This window comes from Oryx dammah, unplaced genomic scaffold (assembly GCF_014754425.2).
Source record: "Oryx dammah isolate SB20612 unplaced genomic scaffold, SCBI_Odam_1.1 HiC_scaffold_18, whole genome shotgun sequence".
Taxonomy (NCBI): Eukaryota; Metazoa; Chordata; class Mammalia; order Artiodactyla; family Bovidae; genus Oryx; species Oryx dammah.
The window spans coordinates 31,045,421-31,067,473 of record NW_024070202.1 but is presented as its reverse complement, the minus strand read 5'-3'; the positions used below and the strand labels follow the sequence as shown (position 1 = coordinate 31,067,473).

Sequence of the window (22,053 nt, the reverse complement as noted above, 5' to 3'; positions counted from 1 at the left end):
GAGCCCAAAAAAATAAAGTCTGACACTGTTTCTACTGTTTCCCCATCTATTTGCCATGAAGTGATGGGACCAGATGCCATGATCTTCGTTTTCTGAATGTTGAGCTTTAAGCCAACTTTTTAGCTTTCCTCTTTCACTTTCATCAAGAGGCTTTTTAGTTCCTCTTCACTTTCTGCCATAAGGGTGGTGTCATCTGCATATCTGAGGTTATTGATATTTCTCCTCGCAATCTTGATTCCAGCTTGTGTTTCTTCCAGTCCAGTGTTTCTCATGATGTACTCTGCATAGAAGTTAAATAAGCAGGGTGACAATATACAGCCTTGACATACTCCTTTTCCTATCTGGAACCAGTCTGTTGTTCCATGTCCAGTTCTAACTGTTGCTTCCTGACCTGCATACAGGTTTCTCAAGAGGCAGGTCAGGTGGCCTGGTATTCCTATCTCTTTCAGAATTTTCCACAGTTTATTGTGATCCACACAGTCAAAGGCTTTGGCATAGTCAAGAAAGCAGAAATAGATGTTTCTCTGGAACTCTCTTGCTTTTTCCATGATCTGGCAGATGTTGGCAATTTGATCTCTGGTTCCTTTGCCTTTTCTAAAATCAGCTTGAACATTAGGGAGTTCACGGTTCACGTATTGCTGAAGCCTGGTTTGGAGAATTTTGAGCATTACTTTACTAGCATGTGAGATGAGTGCAACTGTGTGGTAGTTTGAGCATTCTTTGGCATTGCTTTTCTTTGGGATTGGAAAGAAAACTGGCCTTTTCCAGTCCTGTGGCCACTGCTGAGTTTTCCAAATTTGTTGGCATATTGAGTGCAGCACTTTCACAGCATCATCTTTCAGGATTTGAAGCAGCTCAACTGGAATTCCATCACCTCCACTAGCTTTGTTCGTAGTGATGCTTTCTAAGGCCCACTTGACTTCACATTCCAAGATGTCTCACTCTAGATTAGTGATCACATCATCATGATTATCTGGGTCGTGAAGATCTTTTTTGTACGGTTCTTCTGTGTTTCTTACCACCTCTTAATATCTTCTGCTTCTGTTAGGTCCATACCATTTCTGTCCTTTATCCAGCCCATCTTTACATGAAATGTTCCCTTGGTATCTCTCATTTTCTTGAAGAGATCTCTAGTCTTTCCCATTCTGTTGTTTTCCTCTCTTTCTTTGCATTGATCACTGAAGAAGGCTTTCTTATCTCTTCTTGCTATTCTTTGGAACTCTGCATTCAGATGCTTATATTTTTCCTTTTCTCCTTTGCTTTTCACCTCACTTCTTTTCACAGCTATTTGTAAGGCCTCCCCAGACAGCCATTTTACTTTTTTGCATTTCTTTTCCATGGGGATGGTCTTGATCCCTGTCTCCTGTACAATGTCACAAACTTCACTCCATAGTTCATCAGGCACTCTATCTATCAGATCTAGGCCCTTAAAAGATGTAAAAAGACCTCCACAGTACTTGTTATAATTTAAGATCTGTAAAAATGGATTTTGGCTTCCCAGGGGGTACTAGTGGTAAAGAACATGCCCGCCAATGCAGGAGACATAAGGGAGGTGGGTTTGATTCCTGGGTCTGCAAAATCTTCCGGAGGGGGGCATGAGTTATGAAATAGTAACAATTGGAACATCACATATTTGTTAATGCCTGAAAAATATCCCCTGGGTGAAATTAGCTCATGATCATCACACCATGTGTGATACCCAGTTACTTTAAATATAAAAATATACCTTTAAAGATATCCTCCACTTATCTGAAACTCAATGGAAATATTTATTACCAGAATTAGGAATTATATGCTTATTGGCCATGCCAAACATGCCTTATCTTTAACTTCAAAAATAAGTTTTTAAAAAAAATATTTAGCATTTTTATTTTCTATACACTTTTCAAGTCTTTAGTGTGCAAGTTAAAGGCACATATGCTGAATGCACATTAGAACAAAAGGAAAACAATTCATCTGTCTACGAATGAATGGTAACATCACTGGAAAAACTCAAATATTTTCTGCTATCATTAATGCAGAATAATAGCATAATGGCGACAGAATCACTGGCTCTATGAATATTCATAATTTATATTTTGTATTAACTAAGCCTTGATTATAGGGCTTTCCTGGTAGCTCAGATGATAAAGAATCCTCCTGCAAAGCAGGAAATCCTGATTTGATTCCTGGGTCAGGAAAATTTACTGGAGAAGGGATAGGCTACCCACTCCAGTTTTCTTGGGGTTCCCTGGTGGCTCAGCTGGTAAAGAATCAGCCTACAATATGGGAGACCTGGGTTCGATACATGCATTGAGTAGATACCCTGGAGAAGGGAAAAGCACTCCAGTACTCTGGCCTGGAGAATTCCATGGTCTATATAGTCCATGGGGTTGCAAAGAGTCAGAAAGCCTTGATTATAATCTTTTGTTTAAAATAGAATTTGCACATATACATTCATTCAGTTTTTAAAAGATATTTATTAATCATTCTGTTTGCTTTTTACTAATTGCTAATTATTCTGTTTGCTATTTAGTAATCATTCTGTTTCTCTTGGGAAGTAAGATATGCAAAAATGAAATACCTTCTACTTGCTGCTGAAGTTTCAGTAAGAGAAGATGACAAAATAAGTTATATTTATTTCAGAATTACTGGAAACCTAAGCACAAAGAAAGCCAATCTATATAATCTTAAAAGTAATTGTTTCCAACAATAAAACATAATACAGAATGCCAGGGCCTCCATGGACTCGAAAAGGACAAATTTAGCTTGGGATATAATAATAACCTCAAGTTGTATTATTAAAATGCAAAATTCGAAAACCATCTTGCAGAGTGACGGAATGGGCTTTGTTAACAACTGAGTTGTTCAATTTGCCTAAAAACTGAAAACCTTTAGAAACCTCTGCGGTGACTTCATGACCTTTACTGTATTACAAATAGGCCTGATGTTCAAAATCCACATCCATTATATGCTTGAATGAGCTCAGTATTTATTGTTCTTTTGTGTCATTAAAAGAGCTAAAAGGGTGGGAAAATGCATAATGTAAAGAAAGGTCAAGTGGTAATCATGGTGTGAAATGCTGTTACATGTGTAACTATCATAATTCTTTAGATTTTATGCTCCCTGGAGGGGAAGTTGTTCAAAATTGTTCACCTACAGTTTATTTTGTGCTAAATATAGCTCCGCACTCCAAAGGGTGGAATTAGCCTGACCTTTCGCTCCTCGGCATCGGCGATGGCCTTTTCCCGGCTCAGTTTCTCTGTCTGAAGCCCGATCTTTGCGATCAGAGCTTCAGCATCCTGATTTCTCAGTTGTAACTCAGCTTCTTGAGAGGCAAGTCTGGCTTTCAGCTCTCCCACCTAAAGGAAAAGTCATGACTCTGTGTCAACAGCAGCAAATATCAGATATAGCTTATTATTTTAAGTGAATTCAGGGATGCCTAACAATTTCTAACTTCCATCTGTTTTTATCCTGATTTGACTTTAATTCCATGTGCAAAAATGCAGCCCCATTTTTTTTTTTTTAAGAAAACACAGGAATCAACAGAGTAAGTTTTCCATGGTTTTGTGGAAAACGTCATTAATTTATGTCAGCACCAACTGAACACTTATCTTCTCAACTCAGTCTGTACAGTCAAGGAAGCACCCCCAGCCACCCCCACCTGAGCACATGTCACACAAGCACCCTGCTTTTCTGGTCCTGCGGGGTATAAATATTAGGTTTTTTTTTAAATCATAAAAAAGAACAATCACAGCCATTTATTTTCATTCCATTGCTAAAAACACTTCAGGGGTTTCATCATGTGAGCAACATTCCACTGCTATATGCAAGGATCCTTACAACCTCTGCTTCAACACAGGTTATTTACACTCTGCCTTAGAGGTATGGCTGGTACTGTGACCGCTACCTGTGTTATTAGAGTTTAAGCTAAGACTGATTTTTTAGCCTCTCTATGAACTCAGGCTCATGCCACCCAGTGATGTTTGCTTCTTTCTACTTTTTAGCCAAGTGAAACTAGTCACGTGGCAGGCCATAATCAAAAGCATCATCCAAGAGACTAAAGGAAAATCATTTTAAGCACTGATTTCAGTCTGTAAGGAAGCTGTTAGGTCTGAAATGTCCAAAGCCACTCAAACCCCAGAGGCAAGGTCTTATTGATGAAGAGAAGTGACTAGGGCTCTCCATTATGACCTATGCTAAATCTGCAGAGGGCATACATGGCCATCAAGGGGCTTAGAGCTTTATTGCAATGCATGAAGAGCAGTAAGGACGTACTTCAGAGGGCATGGCTATCTGGCTCTGTGGGCTGCTGCCACATGAAGACCTCTCTCCCTGCACACAACCTGATCTTACACAATCCGGCTTTCCAGCTATTCACAGAGGACACTATGCTTCCTCTCCATAATCAATTGATTTTAAAAACTCTTTAAGGTGTATAGAATCTGCCTGCACTGTGGGAGGAGACCTGGGTTCGATCCCTGAGTTGGGAAGATCCCCTGGAAAAGGGAATGGCAACCCACTCCAGTATTCTTGCCTGCAGAATTCCATGGACAGAGGAGCTTGGCAGGCTATAGTCCATGGGGTCGCAAAGAGTCAGATATGACTAAGCGACTAACACTAACAAAGGTGCTATTAAATATTCAAACCACTTTTCTGATATTAAGAGCATGACATGCACAAACACCTGATGGGAAGGAATCTCGAATAGTCCTTCCATTAAGACCTTGTGTATCTTCTCAGGGGCTCCAAACAGTCAAGAACTTGGCAGTCACCATGAGTCACCGGTCCCTTTCTTCCTCTCCTCAATCCCCAAATTATAAACACACAACTGAGACGACTGTTAGGAAACCACAGATTCTTTCCTTTTCTTTTTCTCCATGAATGAGATGCTGCCATCACTGAGAAGAACCAGGAGGCTACTCCCCATGCTTTTGTCTCTGTTACTAGGGAAATAAACTCTCTGAGTGCAGTGCCAGCCCCGCCTGGTACTGCAGTTCAGCTTAGCCAATACTGTTACATTTCCTGGGGCAAACTCAACAGGCTCCTCAACGTTCAATGGGACATTAAATGCTCTGGGACCCAGATCTCCTTCACGTTTAGCTTCACAGGATTCCTAGCAAAGTCTTTACTAGGGAAAAGAGTCTTGATTCAAGTGAGGTGGAATTAGACAGGAGGAGAAAAGTGAAAGTGAAGTCGCTCAGTCATGTCTGACTTGTAGTGACCCCATGGACTGCAGCCTACCAGGCTCCTCCGTCCATGGGATTTTCCAGGCAAGAGTACTGGAGTGGGGTGCCATTGCCTTCTCCAGGGGATCTTCCTGACCCAGGGATTGAACCTGGATCTCCCGCATTGTAGATAGACGCTTAACCGCCTGAGCCACCAGGGAAGACAGGAGGAGAGAGGGAAGACAAATGAAAGAGAAAGAAGGGAAAAAAGTAAGATAAAATTGTATATAAAAAGGGAGACCAAAGAAAGACATTCTTTAAAGGGACAGAAAGATGCACAAATAAAGATACGTTCTTTGGGAGTTTTCTGGCAACTATTATCTGCACTGGGTGTCCCAGGTGGCTTGGGGGTAAAGAACCTGACTACTAAAGCAGGAGGTGCATGTTCAATCCCTGGGTCGGGAAGATCCAGGGATTCTTGCCTGGAGAATCCCCTGGACAAAGGAGCCTGGCAGGCTACTGTCCCTGGGGTCACAAAAGTCAGACACGACTGAACGCGCGCACACACACACACTCGGCATCACTCAGTCCTGGAAACTGTCCTGGGAACCTCCTCGCTCCTGTTTCTCTTTCCCAATCGTGGTCCATCTACTCACTGCTCAGAAATGATCACAGTGTGTCACCGAAGAGCCATTCCTTGGTGTATGAAAGGAAGGGGCAAAGGAGCAATGGGTGTCTGGCCTTTAGAATGTTTGAAGGACGTGGCCCGAGAGTCCTTCAGGGTGAAAGGTGCCAACATACGTTCTCCCAACCAGGTTCTACCTTATTTCCAGCCTAGGCACGGACTGTCCACCAGCATCCTTGGGGAGAAAACTGGCCCAATCTCTTGAAGAGCATATGGGCATACAATCTAATGAAAATACTCTGTAAAGGTCACTGGAGTTTCTTGCCTTGAGGTGAGCACCAGTGAGAGGTATGTTTTTTCCCCCTTCTAGCTCTAGGGCCTGGATGGCCCATCACCAAAGTCTTTGTCTTCTCACATTCTAATTTTTAACCAGTTACAGAGAGGCTCCGGGAGGTGGTGATGGACAGGAAGGCCAGGCGTGCTGCAGTCCATGGGGTCGTAGAGTTGGACACGACTGAGCGACTGAACAGAGGCAGCTTGGAGCCATGGGCTTTATATAGATCTGGGCTCAAACTCCGAATTCATGGGCTCTGTGGCCTTCAATTCTTTGAGCCTCATGTGTAAATTCACATTAGCAATACCTACTTCATATACTGGGTTTTTCACCATGAAATCAGATGATATGTGTACACAACTAACACCCTGTGCTAAGTCTCTTCGGATTGACTAAAGGAGATAAGAGGCGCTGCCCTTCAAGGCAGTGGGGGACGTGTGGCTGGGATGAAGCTGGATACTATCATCTAAAAGAAATGGTGGCTAAAAGGAGCAGATCAAACAGGTCAGAGGAAACAGCTGTACTTAGGGATCCCAGTCACAGCAACCCTTATCATAGCACCAGCCAAGAAATGACGTCTTCACTTGGGGTAGAGAATCTGAGACCAATCTGATGACAAGCCCAGAGCACTGGGAGATGGGAGGAAACCAGCTGTGCCCATTCCACTCACCATCTCGACACTGCCCAGCATGGAGCCAGGCCAGCCAACCAGCTATGACCGCGTAAGCGGCTGATACCTTTCCAGGCTTAGGAGAGCGGGAACTGTGTGTTCTCCATATCATTATCTATAGATTTTAGGACCAGGCATCTTTAAGTGGGTTAAAAAGCTTCTTCAAAAGTAAACGTATTTTTCAATGCTAAAAGCACAGGTATCACTGAGTAACAACATACCCTGGTCATACCTGAGAGGCTGTGGTTCTCAGCTTCTGGACACCATTCACCAGGTGCTCCTTCTTTTGGGACACCGCTTCTTGTTTCTTTTTCAAAAGGTTCTTAAACAGTGATATCTGTTCCAGAAAACTCTTTGGGGTCGTATAGTTGTGTCTTCTCTCATTCTGGTAATACCTGGTACTCATTTCATGTACACTAGTGTGAACGTGGGCCATGAAAAGGCTAATAGAGTCTTTATCCAGGGGCTGAAAATGTACACATTGCAATTCGTATGAAATTCTCTCAAGTGAAAACAAAAATGCCGACTTAAAAAAAGGAAGAAAAATTAGCAAAATTGTACAATATTTATTTTCTAAAAGCCAGCACATACAGTAGATCTAGGAAAACTTAAGTCTTTCAGAGATATCCACAGGTTTAGAGAGATGACAAGAAGGTATTCAGTTTCGTTACCTCTTCTTGCCAAGCAGGGCAAAGGATTTACCCTGCTCCACATACCAAACCCAAAAGCCAAGGTGCAACACAAGCACTGCTTTTTACAACTTGATTTTTATCAAGTGTGTGAAAGAGAAAATGGAGAAACTGAGACACTGTACTCAGGGAAGTATTTTTGGTGTCACTTTCAAGCTAAGCTTTAGCCAAAGAAAACCAACAACTCTGCAGTCACTGGGAAAAAAACAAAACAAAACAAAGAAACAGCTTAAGCTGAGAAATGCACCGTTTTAGAAGAATTTATGTTGCAAAAAACCCTAGGGTAAGGTATAAAAGTCACTGCTTGTGGGAGAACAATATGCCCATTCTCATTTGGAAAAAAAGAAAAAGGAGCAACTCTCCTTTGAGGAGTCCCTGGAGAACTCCCCACTAGACATTCTTTCTGTTTTGTCCTCTACGACTTCTGAAGTAGTTAACTTTTTAATTTGTGGAGTCACATCTCCCTCATTTTAATGATTATTTATTGCATTCTGTACAAGATGAACCAGGTTCAATTAATCAAGGGAAGCCTAAAAATCAATTAATATGAATTAAATGAGCTACACCAACTCTTAGGAAAGTCACACATAATTTACCAAAGTGTTGTCAATAACACTCAGACATCTTTGGGGAAATTGCGCACAAGTGGCTGGTGGTGCAGTTAAACGTTTCAAAGCTGTGCCATTAATATCACAGCCAGGGGTGCGAGGAGAGACAGGCCGATTCTTGCTGGAGAAGAACGCCTCCAGAGCAAAGTCCAAACACTCCACTTTCCAACCTCACGGAAAACGCCTGAATGGGTTTAAAATATGTACAGACTGGATTGTTCTGCATATGAAAAATCCACTGTGCTAGTTACTAAAATGTTTTTAAAGCAAAAGTTAAATATAGGACGATACACATTCTGAATATTCTTTGTTTCCACTTGATCTGAGACATACGTGTATCACCAAACAGTGAATTCAAATATAAACTTCTAAGCAAGTAATGCCATACAACTCAGATCCCCGCAGGGATCATTTTTTAAAGAATCTGACGGTAATATAAACAGGGGCAGAAATTTACTCCTGTCCTGTCTTGTTTTAACAGAACTCAAAGCCAGCATGTATCTTTCTAAAATAGATAAATATGTCCCCAGCCAAGTGCAACCTCCTTGTAGCAAAGAAAAAAAAAATCTGGCCTCTACCCAACCATGATCCTTTTGAGGAGGCTCCTCGGCTGCCCTGAACAGCTCTCTTTAACAACAGTTTCATTTGTAAATCCGAGATGGAAGAAGTGGTTTCCGGTAGAGCTGGAAGAGGCCTGAGACAACTTGTCTCAATGGGGCAAAATAACTATTGTTATCGGGCTTAACAAAATGGCACAGCATGGGAGACTTGCAGAGCCAGGGAGCAGCTGGTTGTAATTCACACTGTTTTTCAGAAAACTCTAATCGTTCCAGAACAGACCTCTTTGATGACTGGTCTTCCCTGCATTCTCAATTTGTCACTTTCTCTTATGATAAGGTCAGTAGTGACAGCACTTCCTGACATTAACAGCTGTGGCTTTTAAAAGGGTCATTGTAGAACTACTAATTGCAGTAATTTCATTAGCATAAATTATTTATTCTGCCATTCATTTATCTCTAATTTTCTTTTGGGGGGCAGGGGGAGCTGGGAGGAGAGGGCTCCTGGTGCAGCTACAGCAATGGTGATGCTATGCTGTATTTTTCACTTTTAGAGGATGGAGTGAAGAACATCATTTCTGCTACATACGGCCCCTTAATGAAAACTGGTTGATCTCATTTGCAGTCATCTCGCAGCCAATCACGGTGAAGGCAAAAATAAAAAGAAGCGAAGTGCCAGTATCCAATGATTATAAATGCAGGGTTTCCCCACTAAGATGCCTTGGAAAACAATGCTGGATCCAATGCAGAGTCAAATGCAAAGAAGAAACTGTTTTTTCCTCATATTAATAAAAAGTGTTTAAGTTCTACTCTCTTGGTTGGCTCTCTGTAAACACAGAAACACAGATCTCTTCTACTTGGTGTCCTGGTTCTCAGGCAGTGGGAATCATTGCCATACCAAGTACCCCAGCCACCTGACTCTTACAGCAAATGTCCAGCACATCACTGCTGTTGAAAATGACTGCAAAATTGGAATGGAAACCAATACCTGGAAGCCAGAATGAAATCAAACCCTTTAAGTGCTGCGTAAGATTTTACACCTTCCCAAGACCAGCAAAGACGACTATTTACATTCAGTACTTTAAAATTCAGTTCCAGAAGTACTGCATTCAAGTAACAGAGCTAGGAGGGGCCAACGAGGGCAGAAGAAAGAGAAGTTTCCAAGTTTAACTTGGGATAATTCTGTAACATATAATGTCACATATCTGTCATCCATCTTGATAGTTCTCCTCAGAAAATATTTCTATATTTAATTTTTCACAGCCTTACTGAAGTATAATATATAAAAACTGGACATATTTAACTTACTTTTAATAATTGTGAAATTATTGATTTTCAGTAATTCCAAAGCTATTATTTGTACTTTTTACTTCTTTTGGGAGCTGGTCAATCTATTAGAAACTGTGGTTGTAAGGTTGGTTTATTAAATAACAAAAATTGAATAATGCACAAAGTGGCACAAAAATATTTGAGCTCCTCTGCTGATCTCCTCGTGGTGCTAATGGACTTTCAGGAAAATACTGTGGAGGCAGCCAGGGACATGGCGTTTGAGTCCTGAGACCTGGTGAGTTTCACTTCCGTCAAATTGGGCAAGTTATTCCTCCTGCCACAAAATCAAAAGCTGGACATTCCTCACTCCTTCTGGCTCTGCTGCTTCTCTTTCCTTTCAAGCCCTCCTTTGGAAAAGGCAAACATTTGTGCAGTAGTCCATTCTACTGTTAGCATGTTTGTGTTTTCATTTTTATCTTAAGTTTAGGACCAAGCCTGGGTTAAAGGCAACCTGAAGCCCAGCACAAGCTAGTAATCTTCCAGATGAGTTTTTCATCCTTGAAGGAGGTAACCTTCCATGGTTCACTGACAGAATATTAAAACAAAGAAGGAATTGAAGTCTGAGGGTGTGAGGAGGTAAGATGGAAGCCAAGCCAGCTAAACATCTCTCAGAGAAAGAAGACAAGGGAGGAGATGGTTCTGGCGAGACCAGTGAAAAGGAAAGTCACAAAACTGTTGCTAGGAGGGACTGATGTTCCTGTGTATTTCAGCTACACTTTCAGCTAAATAGCAAGTCCAAGTTCCTGGGCAGCTGTGAAAATTGGACCCTCCTTTCCAGGTAGAGGGCATTCCTAAGTTTCCATATGTAAGTTTGCAAAAACCCTGGAAAGCAGCATTCTATTGCTTTTTGAAATTCTACTGTAAACTTAATTAATATGCATAGAGCAAGAAATGTATGGTGGGCAGTATATTAGTGTGCATGTGCAAAGGAGGAAGGGGGCTGAAGAATGGGTAGTATATTAACCACCACCTGGGCCTTTTCTCATCTGTTTGAACACAGGCTTAAGCTGGTATGAGATTTAGGCAGATTCAGTAAGAATTTGGTTACATTTGCTTTTGTCTTGATCTTTTAAAATGATACCAGTATTCCTCAGAAAAAGGATATTTTCCACAAATTCACAGAATTTCTCTTGCATAGGGTTATCTTTCTGCTTTTGAAATTTATACTGAATAATCCTCACTTTATTTCAAAGGAAGAACTGTGCTAAAAATTGTGAACAGAAATGCTGCTAATGTACCTATCACTAGCAAAATAGTATTTACTACACTTTATGCTTGGTCTAAGATTTTAAAAGGAAGCTAGAAACCAGTCACAAAGTCAACCTTTGAACAGCAGTAAAGTAACTTTGTTGGCATATTGAGTGCAGCACTTTAACAGCATCATCTTTTAGGATTTGAAATAGCCCAGCTGGAATTCCATCAGGTCTGCTAGCTTTGTTCGTACTGATCCTTCCTAAGGCCAATTTGACTTCACACTCCAGAATGTCTGCTCCTAGGTGAGTGATCACACCACCGTGATTATCCATGTCATTAAGATCTTTTTTTGTATAGTTCTGTGTATTCTTGCCACCTCTTAATATCTTATCCTTCGGTTAGGTCCATACAGTTACTGTCGTTTATTGTGCCTATCTTTGCATGAAATGTTCCTTGGTATCTCTAATTTTCTTAAAGAGATCTCTCAGTTCAGTCGCTCAGTCGTGTCCAACTCTTTGTGACCCCATGAATTGCAGAACGCTAGGCCTCCCTGTCCATCACCAACTCCCGGAGTTTACCCAAAGTCATGTTCATCGAGTCAGTGATGCCATCCAGCCATCTCATCCTCTGTCGTCCCCTTATCCTCCTGCCTCTAGTCCCTCTAGTATTTCCCATTATACTGTTTTCCTCTATTTCTTTGCAATGTTCACTCAGGAAGGTTTTCTTACCTCTCCTTGGTATTCTTGGAACTCTGCATTCATATGGGTGTATCTTTCCTTTCCTCCTTTGCCTTTTGGGTCTCTCTTTCTCTCAGCTATTTGTAAGGCTTCCTCAGACAACCATTTTGCCTTTTTCCATTTCTTTTTCTTGGGAATGGTCTTGATCACTGCCTCCTGTACAGTGTTATGAACCTGTGTCCACAGTTCTTCAGGCACTCTGTCAGATCTAATCCTTTGAATCTATTTGTCACTTACACTGTACAATTGTTAAGGGATTTGCTTTAGTTCATACCTGAATGGCCTAGTGGTTTTCCCTACTTTCTTCAATTTAAGTCTGAATTTGGCAATAAGGAGTTCATGATCTGAGCCACAGTCAGCTCCTGGTCTTGTTTTTGCTGACTGTATAGAGCTTCTCCACCTTCATGTACAAAGAATATAATCAATCTGATCTTGCTATTGACCATCTGGTGGCGTTCAAGTGTAGAGGCATCCCTTGTGTTGTTGGAAGAGGGTGTTTGCTATGACCAGTGTGTTCTCTTGGCAAAACTCTGTTAGCCTTTGCCCTGCTTCATTTTGTACTCCAAGGCTAAACTTGCCTGTTACTTCAGGTATCTCTTGACTTCCTACTTTTGCATTCCAGTCCCCTATGATGAAAAGGACGTCTTTTTTTTTTTTTTTTTTGGTGTTAGTTCTAGAAGATCTTGTAGATCTTTCTAGATCTGTTCAACTTTAGCTTCTTTGGCATTAGTTATTGGGCATAGAGTTGAATTACCGTGATATTGAATGGTTTGCCCTGGAAACAAACTCATTCTGTCATTTTTGAGATTGCACCCAAGTACTGCATTTCGGACTCTTGTTGACTATGAGGGCTATTCCATTTCTTCTAAGGGATTCTTGCCCACAGTAGTAGATAGAATGGTCATCTGAATTAAATTCACCCATTCCAGTCCACTTTAGTTCACTGATTCCTAAAATGTCGATGTTCATTGTTGCCATCTCCTGTTTGACCCCATCCAATGTACCTTGATTCATGGACCTAACATGCGAGGTGCCTATGCAATAGTGTTCTTTACAGCATCGGACTTTACATTCACCACCAGACACATCCACACAACAACAATGGGCATTGTTTCCACTTTGGCTTAGCCTTTTCATTCCTTCTGGAGTTATTTCTCCACTGATCTCCAGTAGCATATTGGGCACCTTCCAACCTGGGATTGGAAGTGTCCTTTTTGCTTTTTCATACTGTTCATGGGGTTCTCAAGGCAAGAATACTGAAGAGGTTTGCCATCCCCTTCTCCAGTGGACCAGGTTTTGTCAGAACTCTCCAACGTGGCCCGTCCGTCTGGGTTGTCCCTACGCGGCATGGCTCACAGTTTTATTTGAGTTGGACAAGGCTGTGGTCCACGTGACCAGTTTGGTTAGTGTCCTGTGGTTGTGGCTTTCATTCTGTCTCCCCTCTGATGGAGAGTATAAGAAATTTGTGGAAGCTTCCTGATGGGAGAGACTGGCTATAGGGAGAACTGGGTCTTGCTCTGGTGGGCAAGGCCATGTACAGTAAATCTTTAATCATATTTTCTGCTGATGGGTGGGGCTGTGCTCCCTCCCTGTAGTTTGGCCTAAGGTCAAACCATGGTAGGGTAATGGTGACCTCTTCCAAAAGACTCATGCCAGCATGCTGTGCCTCCAAGGACTGCTGCAGCCAGAGCTCCTGTCCCTGAAGCAGGTCAGTGCTGAGTCTTGTCTCCATAGGAGACACTCAAAGACAGGTCTGGCTCAGTCTCTTGTGGCGATCACTGCTTCTTTCCTTGGGTCTTGGTGCACACCAAGGTTTTATTTCTGCACTTCAAACATCTCTGGCAGGTATGAGATTTTATTTTAAAGCGATTATGCCCCTCACCCCTCCTGTTGTCTTGCTGGGGCTTCTCCTTTGCCCTTGGACATGGGGTATCTTTTTTGGTGGGATCCAGCCTTCTCCTGTTGATGGTTGTTCAGCAGCTAGTTGTGATTTTGGTGTTTTCACAGAAGATGAGTGCACGTCTTTCCACTCAGCCATCTTGACTCACTCAACATGCCAATAAATTTGGAAAACTCAGCAGTGGCCGCAGAACTGGAAAAAGGTCAGTTTTCATTTCAACCCCAAAGAAGGCAATACCAAAGAATGTTCAAACGGCTGTATAATTACACTCATTTCACATGCTAGCAAGTTCATGCTCAAAATCCTCCAAGCTAGGCTTCAATAGTATGTGAACCAAGAACTTCCAGATGTACGAGCTGGATTTAGAAAACGTAGAGGAACCAGAGATCAAATTGCCAACATCTGTTGGATCAAGAAAATGTAAGAGAATCCCAGAGAAACATCTATTTCTGCTTCACTGACTATGCTAACATCTTTGACTATGTGGATCACAACAAACTGTGGAAAATTCTTCAAGAGATGGGAATACCACACCACCAGGAATACCTGTCTCCTGAGAAATCTGTTGCAGGTCAGGAAGCAACAGTCAAAACTAGACATGGAACAACAGTCTGGTTCCAAATCGGGAAAGGAGTATGTCAAGGCTATATATTGTCACCCTGCTTATTTAACTTATTTGCAGAGTACATGAGAAACACTGGGCTGGATGAAGCACAAGCTGGAATCAAGACTGCTGAGAGAAATATCAATAACCTGAGATATGCAGATGACACCACCCTTTTGGCAGAAAGCAAAGAGGAACTAAAGAGCCTCTTGATGGAAGTGAAAGAGGAGAGTGAAAAAACTGGCTTAAAACTGCATTCAAAAAGCTAAGATCATGGCATCTGGTCACATCATTCCATGGCAAATAGATGGGGAAACAATGGAAACAGTGAGAGACTTTATTTTCTTGGGCTCCAAAATCACTGTGGATGGTGACTGAAACCATGAAATTAAAAGACACTTTCTCCTTGGAAGAAAAGCTATGATAAACCTAGACGTCATGTTAAAAAGCAGAGACATTACTCTACCCACAGAGGTCTACCTAGTCAAAGCTATGATTCTTCCAGTCGTCATGTATGGATGTGAGAGTAGGACTATTAAGAAAGCTGATCACTGAAGAATTGATGCTTTTGAACTGTGGTGTTGGAGAAGACTCTTGCGAGTCCCATAGACTGCAAGGAGATAAAACTAGTCCATCCTAAAGGAAATCAACTCTGAATATTCATTGGAAGGACTGATGTTGAAGCTTCAATACTTTGGCCACCTGATGCAAACAGCCAACTCGTTGGAAAAGACCCTGATGCTGGGAAAGATTGAAGGCAGGAGAAGAAGGGGGAGACAGAGGTTGGATGGTATCACCGACTCAATGGATATGAGTTTGCGCAAGCTCTGGGAAACGGTGAAGGACAGTTAAGCCTGGCATGCTGCAGTCCATCGCAAAGAGTTGGACACAACTGAGCCACTGAACAACAACAAGAACGTAGTATTCTCCTCCTTGAGTGGATGTTTTCCCAGGATCAGTTTTGGAGATGGCAGGAAAATATGCCATTCTGATGTTGCCAAGTCTTCAACAAGTTCTACATGGAAGAGATGACAGAATGTGGAATAAAGTCATTTTCTTGACAATGCTGATGATAGTCAGCTTGGGTAACTATTTTGCAGTATGTCAGCAAAAGGACAGAGCATTTTCACTTGCCAGTTGGAGGACATGCCTGAAAAGGATGATCTCCATCTTGCTGAGATCCTCTTTTCTACTCCTTTCAGAGCAAACTTCACTCCTCAGAGAGCTCATCTTCTCAGTTCCATTCAATAATCTCTCTTTTCATCAAGCCTTGCTTTCAAGTATGTCAATTATTCATTTTGACTTGAAAAACCAAAAGCATCACTTATCTTTTAACACCTGTTTCTCTTGCCTTTTCCCCTGAATTTTCCTAACTGGGACCCATAGAGTTCTCAATAAGCCCTGCTCCCAATTATCATTTTCAAACTGATTCCCAGGCACAGCCAGAGGGTCTCCCCTCCCTCCATACACCGTGTCTCCCTGTCCCCACTTCCAAGGGTCCTGTGAGGCGTGTGTATTGACACAAAGTCATCAGGTAAATAGCTGGTGATACTCAAGTGTCAGCTATTTGGTCATTCTGTCAGCTGTCACTTTAGTTCAATGCCAGGTAACAGAAAAGTGGCACAAACATTTACTTAGAAGCAATCAGCCCACACCCCTGGGTTCTGAGTGTGTACTGACTGAAAATTATATGTCAATGCACACAAAACCACTTGCCTTTAATGACTCCTTTCTCTGTGGCTAAAGGAGAGGAGGGTCACCTTGTATAAGTACCTTACACTCAGCAAATGAGGTCAATAATTAAGAAGTGCCTAAATTATGCTGATAACTTTCAGTCTTAATGATCAAAATTAAAACTAAGAAATTGATCAAATTAGTATTCATTTTAAAAATGTAAAAGCTGTTTTTGACCTCTACTGAAAAGGCCCCACACATTTTTAGAACATGGACACGTTGCACTCTGAATTATAATTATTGCTCCTGAGCAACAAATTAGGAAGGTGGGAAAGTTAAATAGGCACGCAGCACTGGAATGAAATCGTCTGACTAATTTGTTTCCAGGCATAATTCGGCGCCACAGCAACGGGAAAGTGCTTTTTAAGTTCTTATTTGGCACTCGGCATCCTATAGGAGGCATCGTGATACCACCAAATAGAGCTGAGCACCTGCCAGGGGCCCTCTGGACTTAAAGTGATGCAAGTCCCGCCACATCCAGCAGATGTCAACGGTCACTGGCGAATTCAAGCTCCTTCAGGAAGAGCTGTCTCCCTCATGGGCAGGAGAAAACCTGCATCAGAGCAGCAAAGACAAGAGGCTTAACGCACTGTCCAGACACTCAGTTAAACCTCGTTTCCTCCTATTTGGGAAATGAGCATTAAGAAGCCAAGCACACTGGTCCTTAACTCTTCCTTACCAAGCCAGCCTGATCAAACGAACTGGATAAAACAGATTTTTGCTTACTAAAGGATACATGTTGGCTCTCTCCCTCTAATAATTTAGTGTTCTGAACCCTTCTGTAATTATCAGAAGACCAAATAGTGATCTATGTAATTCCAGGAATGCGGTGGACCTAGCATTAGCTGAAGACATTTGTGTTAGTAGCTGTGACCATTATTTGTGATCATATTGAATGAGGTCTTCTGGATTTTAAAGTATAAAAGATTTCTGGTAGATTTAAGGCAAGTGTTAGTCTCCATTAGGCGGGGTTCCTTTGACTTTTCAGGAAGACACGTCATGGGGAGAACAGCATTTCAGACAGAAGTCAGTTGGTCCAGTGATGGCACATGAGAACAAAGTGACGTATATTTCCCTCAACGTAAGAGGGGCTTTGCGGTGCTTCCTGGCCAGTGGCAAACAGTGACTATCACTTAAAACAACAGAACCACATAGTAATATTACTCTCTCTCTACCTGCCCCCTCAAATCCTGTTGCTGTTGTTTTAAAGGTCTGGGTAAGCTCATTCAATGTTAGGAGTGAGTACAGAGACAGGCAAGAGAAAGAAATTTCTGGCTATGAAAAAAAACAGTGAAAACAGAAGAGCTCAGGTTCTTCTTTTATTTATAGAAATGTTTTAAGTGTGTGTGTGAAGACAAGAAATTGAGGGAAGGTATTTGGATATCTTAAACTCTGTCGGATATGTCTTTAATATGTTGCATGACAGTTCTTCCCTGGCAATCAGGCACTAAATCGTTAATAAACTTTAGGAAAAAATAAACCATATAAGATAAAGTTTTATATATTATGTATATAAATATAAATATGCAGTAAAGGTGGCTATATTACAAACAATTCATTAAATTGGTAAAAATGCCCAGATTTCTAACCATCTGGGCACCAGAAGATATACTATGAACAAAATGTGAAAGGGTGGCTTTGGAAAAGCAGCACTTATATACCTTGGGGAGTGAGGGAGGCCACGGCAGGCTGCTTGCTCACTGTTTCAACTGGTAACAGACTTCACTCCTTACATATCCCCAGTCTTGCTTGTGGCTCTGAGAAGGCCTTTTCCTGTCTGATTTATTCTAGGCACCCTCTCTCCTCAACCCTCCATGGAAATGGAAGACAAAACTCCCTAGGAAACGTTCACAATTACCATCCTTCCAAACTACCTAATCAGAAAGATGCTCGCTTCACACCCAGCTTAATTTCTAGGAGGCCTAATATTCCCTCATAACCCCATTTCTTTTTCTCTTTGAATCTGAGTGAAGTTTTGTTTTGTTTCATGCGACCATTTGAAAATACAATAGGAGGTGGAAATTTCATCATGAGCAAATGACATACATGATCTATAAAACATAAACCCATAAAACAAAGAAGCAGATACATTATATGACTTAATGATTACTAAATCCACGGGGGCTGATTTTCACCTAGCAATACCATAAATGAGAAAAATCACAGAATCGGCTTACTTTGTTAAGATCAAGCATTGCATAGCTATGGGTGGCTACTTTTTTGTTTAGGTTTCTAGTTGTGGATTTAAAGGATTTATATCCAGTAAGCCCCGTTATGATTCAAGTAAGTGATGATCTTGGCCTTTTGGTGAATCTGTGGCTGAGTAAGAACTTGATCACGTGCTGTGTGTATGTGTGTACACATCTCAACTGAACACAAAAGATCAGTCACTATATTCCATAGAATGTAAACTCACAAGGATGATACTATCATCTTAAACAAATAAGGACAACTTTCTGCTAGAAGGTGTATTTTGGAAATTATTTACTGAGGATTTGGGTCAGAGTGTGCGAGTACATGAGTGTTTTGAGAGAGAGAGATTGGAGGCTGACACAGCATACCTCAGTTCCCTTGGTTTCCTCAATGAACCTCCTGCTGACTGTGACCAGAGCCTCCTGGGGCCAAGCATGGAACCAGTCAACAGCCGTGCAGTTAACCAGGGCTGGGAACTTCCGAGCTCTACTTCTCAGCGTGTGACCAACCGGAGAGAAACACAAAATGATCTGTGGAGACACGGGGGCAGGGCAGAACCAGGAGGGTGATGAGTGAGCAAAGAATTACACTGAGACCCTGGACAATGAAAGAAAGGAGCGCAGCCAACCGTGACATTAAAGCAGCCTAAAGCACCATAGAGTGGAAAGCAACATTAACCTCCCTGCTAATCAAAGTACACAGGACTCCATCAGACATACAGAAATACTGCTGTGTGCTTTCCTTAAAACCAATCCCTCTCCTTCTGAACATTTTTGATGATCCTAATGTACAGTGAGAAATTCATTCTTTTCTATTACACAAGTCACATTATGATAGTAAAAAATTAAAAATTAAAAATCAAATCTCTGATAATACCAAGACTTTCATCTTCTGGCTCCTATTATGTCATTCATCAGGCTCCTTAAAACTGTGTATGAGATACTTTTAAGAAAACAATATTTTATCATATTGCATACTTTGTTCCCATTTAAAATAAAATACATTCACTTGAGTTCATACTTAACATTTTTAAAAGAGTAAAACAGTCGGTTTATACATGATCCCAATGAGAAATTTGTAAGTTTGCAAAGTTCTATTTAAGTATTCAATGACTTAAGGGTTCATTTAAATCGGGAGGTTTCCATCCTCTCTCTAGTGACTCAGGACTGCTGCTATCAAGAGTACCTGAGTTTCGGCTGAGACGTGTCACCGAAGCTCAGTGAGGCAAGCAGGTTGTCAGGAGTCGGGCGGGTCTGAAAATCCCGCCTGGGATCATCAGATGTGGCGTTCTGTGTGTATACTAGCACAATGGAGGTGTTATGAAGCACCCTTTTGTGCTCTGCCTTCTCTCCTGGGTCACCGTGGATTTGAGGGCACTGGGGGCACTGGTGCCAACTGGGATAACATCTGAGGACGAGTCTTGGTTTTCTTTTTTCTGGGCACGGCTTGCCCTTGATGACATACACAAAGCTCTGCATTCTCTTAATGAAATCTCTCACACTTTGAGATGAGGCATCTGACAAAACCATTTTTCATGAAATATGATTTTTCCTGCATTGCATTTTAGAATTCATGTCATAAAAACCATAATAATATGTGAAACCTTGTATTCCCATTTAACAGGTGGTTTTACTCTGTGTTAATTTTATATACTATGGGTCTTCAACAACTCGAGATGAATCCTAAGATCTTAAGTGATTTCCAACAATGCATAACCTGGCTGATCATTTATTTTTTTATATCAAGAGTCTAATCACAAATCTAATAACTGCTCTAAAATTGCATGTCCTCAGTAACAAGCCTCAGTTACAATGCAGAATTTTCACTTAAAATTGAGATTTTAGATTTCTCCTCTCAGCCTTGTCTCCCCAAATATGAATATTTTTCTTTAATGTCCTCCAAGTTGGTTTTTCCCAACCAACTTACCTCTCATTCATGACAACTTTGGAAACTTCATTTATATGTAATTTTAACAAAGGCAGAGGAGGGGGAAGCTCATTTGAGTTACTAAATATTTCCATCACTTCGACACTTGCTATATTTCTACATTTATTACTGGCATACTATGAGGTCTCAAAAGTGTGTTAGAAAACAAAGCATCTGAATCATGTCTGGTTAGCCTCAGGGAAAAATACTTTGAGTAAATATCACTAGATATGCCTTATTTATTGGAAGATAATATAGAATGCTGATTTAAAAAAAAAAAAAACTATTTCCTTTTCTACAATTTTACAGTTGAAGACATTTTTCCCCCTATGTTATTTATTGTGGCTTAAATAAGGAGGCTTACAGTACCATCTAAATTTCACTCGGAGGGCAGGTGATAGGAGACTGGTAGTTTTCACAGTTAAGAGTTGGTGAGAAATGCAAATTCTTGGATCTAACTCAGGCCTCTGGGTGGGGCTCAGCAAACTGTGTTTGCAACAAGCTATCCAGGTGACTCTGACACCCACAGCTGTAACCTAATCATCTGAAATTTTCTGTGGGAATACCTAAATGAAGCATTTACATTTCTAATGCTTTTGCAGTTGGTGAAACACTCACAGAATCTAAATTTCTATCTACATAAACGGAGTGAAATAGAAAATTTAGAGAATTTTAAATAAATCAAATAATCCTTAATAACCTAAATCTTATCCCATTAAAATAGACCCTGGGAACAGAATCAGAGAAATATGCTTGTTCACAAGTACTTCCTAAGAAGGGAAAGGATTCCGTCCTACCAGCCTGGAGGAGTACAAGGACTGCCCAGACTCTCAGATCAGTAATTTCCACCTTTTCTAGAAATCTAGCACAGATTCTCTCCCCATCCAGCCTTCCGTGGCAGTGGTCTTACATCAGGTTTTTTCGAGAGCCCAGGTGAATGTCTGGAAACTGTTGATCGCTTTGTTCTTTTTAAAAATAGTCTCCACAACTTTAGATATTCTCGAGTAAACTTGAGTTGTTGCCTCAAGGAACACTGTTGAGGGGGGCGGGAAATCACCCTATAATGATCCTAGTATATTTCTCTCATTTCATGAAAGATTAACATAGTAAAGGACTGATAAGAAATAAGGCAAATAAATGATTAGAAAAAAGGTGTAATATCTATAATTTACCCTTTCAGTTCTGGTGACGTATAACTGACAAATAAAACTGTAAGATGTTTAATATGTATAATTTGACAATTCATAAACAGACATTGTGAAAGGATTCCCCCCAGTGAGTCAGTTACACATCCTTCACCCCATATGTGTACTTTAGTGAGAATATGTAAGCTCTACTTAGCAAATTTCAATTATACAATACAGGATTGTCAACTACATGTGCGTGTTAGTTGCTCTTGTCTGACTCTTTGTGACCCCATGGACTGTAGCCCACCAGGCCCCTGTGTCCATGGAATTTTCCAGGCAAGAATACTGGAGTGGGTTGCCATTTCCTTCTCCAATTATCAACTATAGTCACCATGTTAATAACTAGGTCCTCAGACCTTATCTTGTAATTGAAAGTTTATAGCCTTCTACCAATTTGTCTCCCTATTTCTCTCACCCCTTACCAACCACTTTTCTACTTTTTCCCTAAGTTCTACTGTTTTTCATTGCACATATTATTGTTACCATAAAGTGTTTGTCTTTCTCTGTCTGGCTTATTTCACTTAAATAATGCCCCCAAAGGTTCAACCGTGCTGTCACAGAGTTTTCTGCTTTTTAAAGGCAGAATAATGTCCATTGTGTCTGTATCCATATGTGACTG

The 22,053-nt window shown here is 41.1% G+C and overlaps 1 protein-coding gene across 1 annotated transcript in view; it reads right to left on the bottom strand.

Moving 5' to 3' along the window:
* DNAH11 (dynein axonemal heavy chain 11) overlaps positions 1-22,053 on the bottom strand; it is a 360,125-nt gene that overhangs the window by 135,404 nt on the left and 202,668 nt on the right. The window contains exons 55-57 of the mRNA XM_040260639.1: positions 18,690-18,851; positions 7,009-7,242; positions 3,195-3,341 (exon numbers count right to left, since the gene is read on the bottom strand). Of these exons, the coding sequence (XP_040116573.1) occupies positions 3,195-3,341; positions 7,009-7,242; positions 18,690-18,851 (543 nt within the window). The remainder of the gene's footprint in view (positions 1-3,194; positions 3,342-7,008; positions 7,243-18,689; positions 18,852-22,053) is intronic.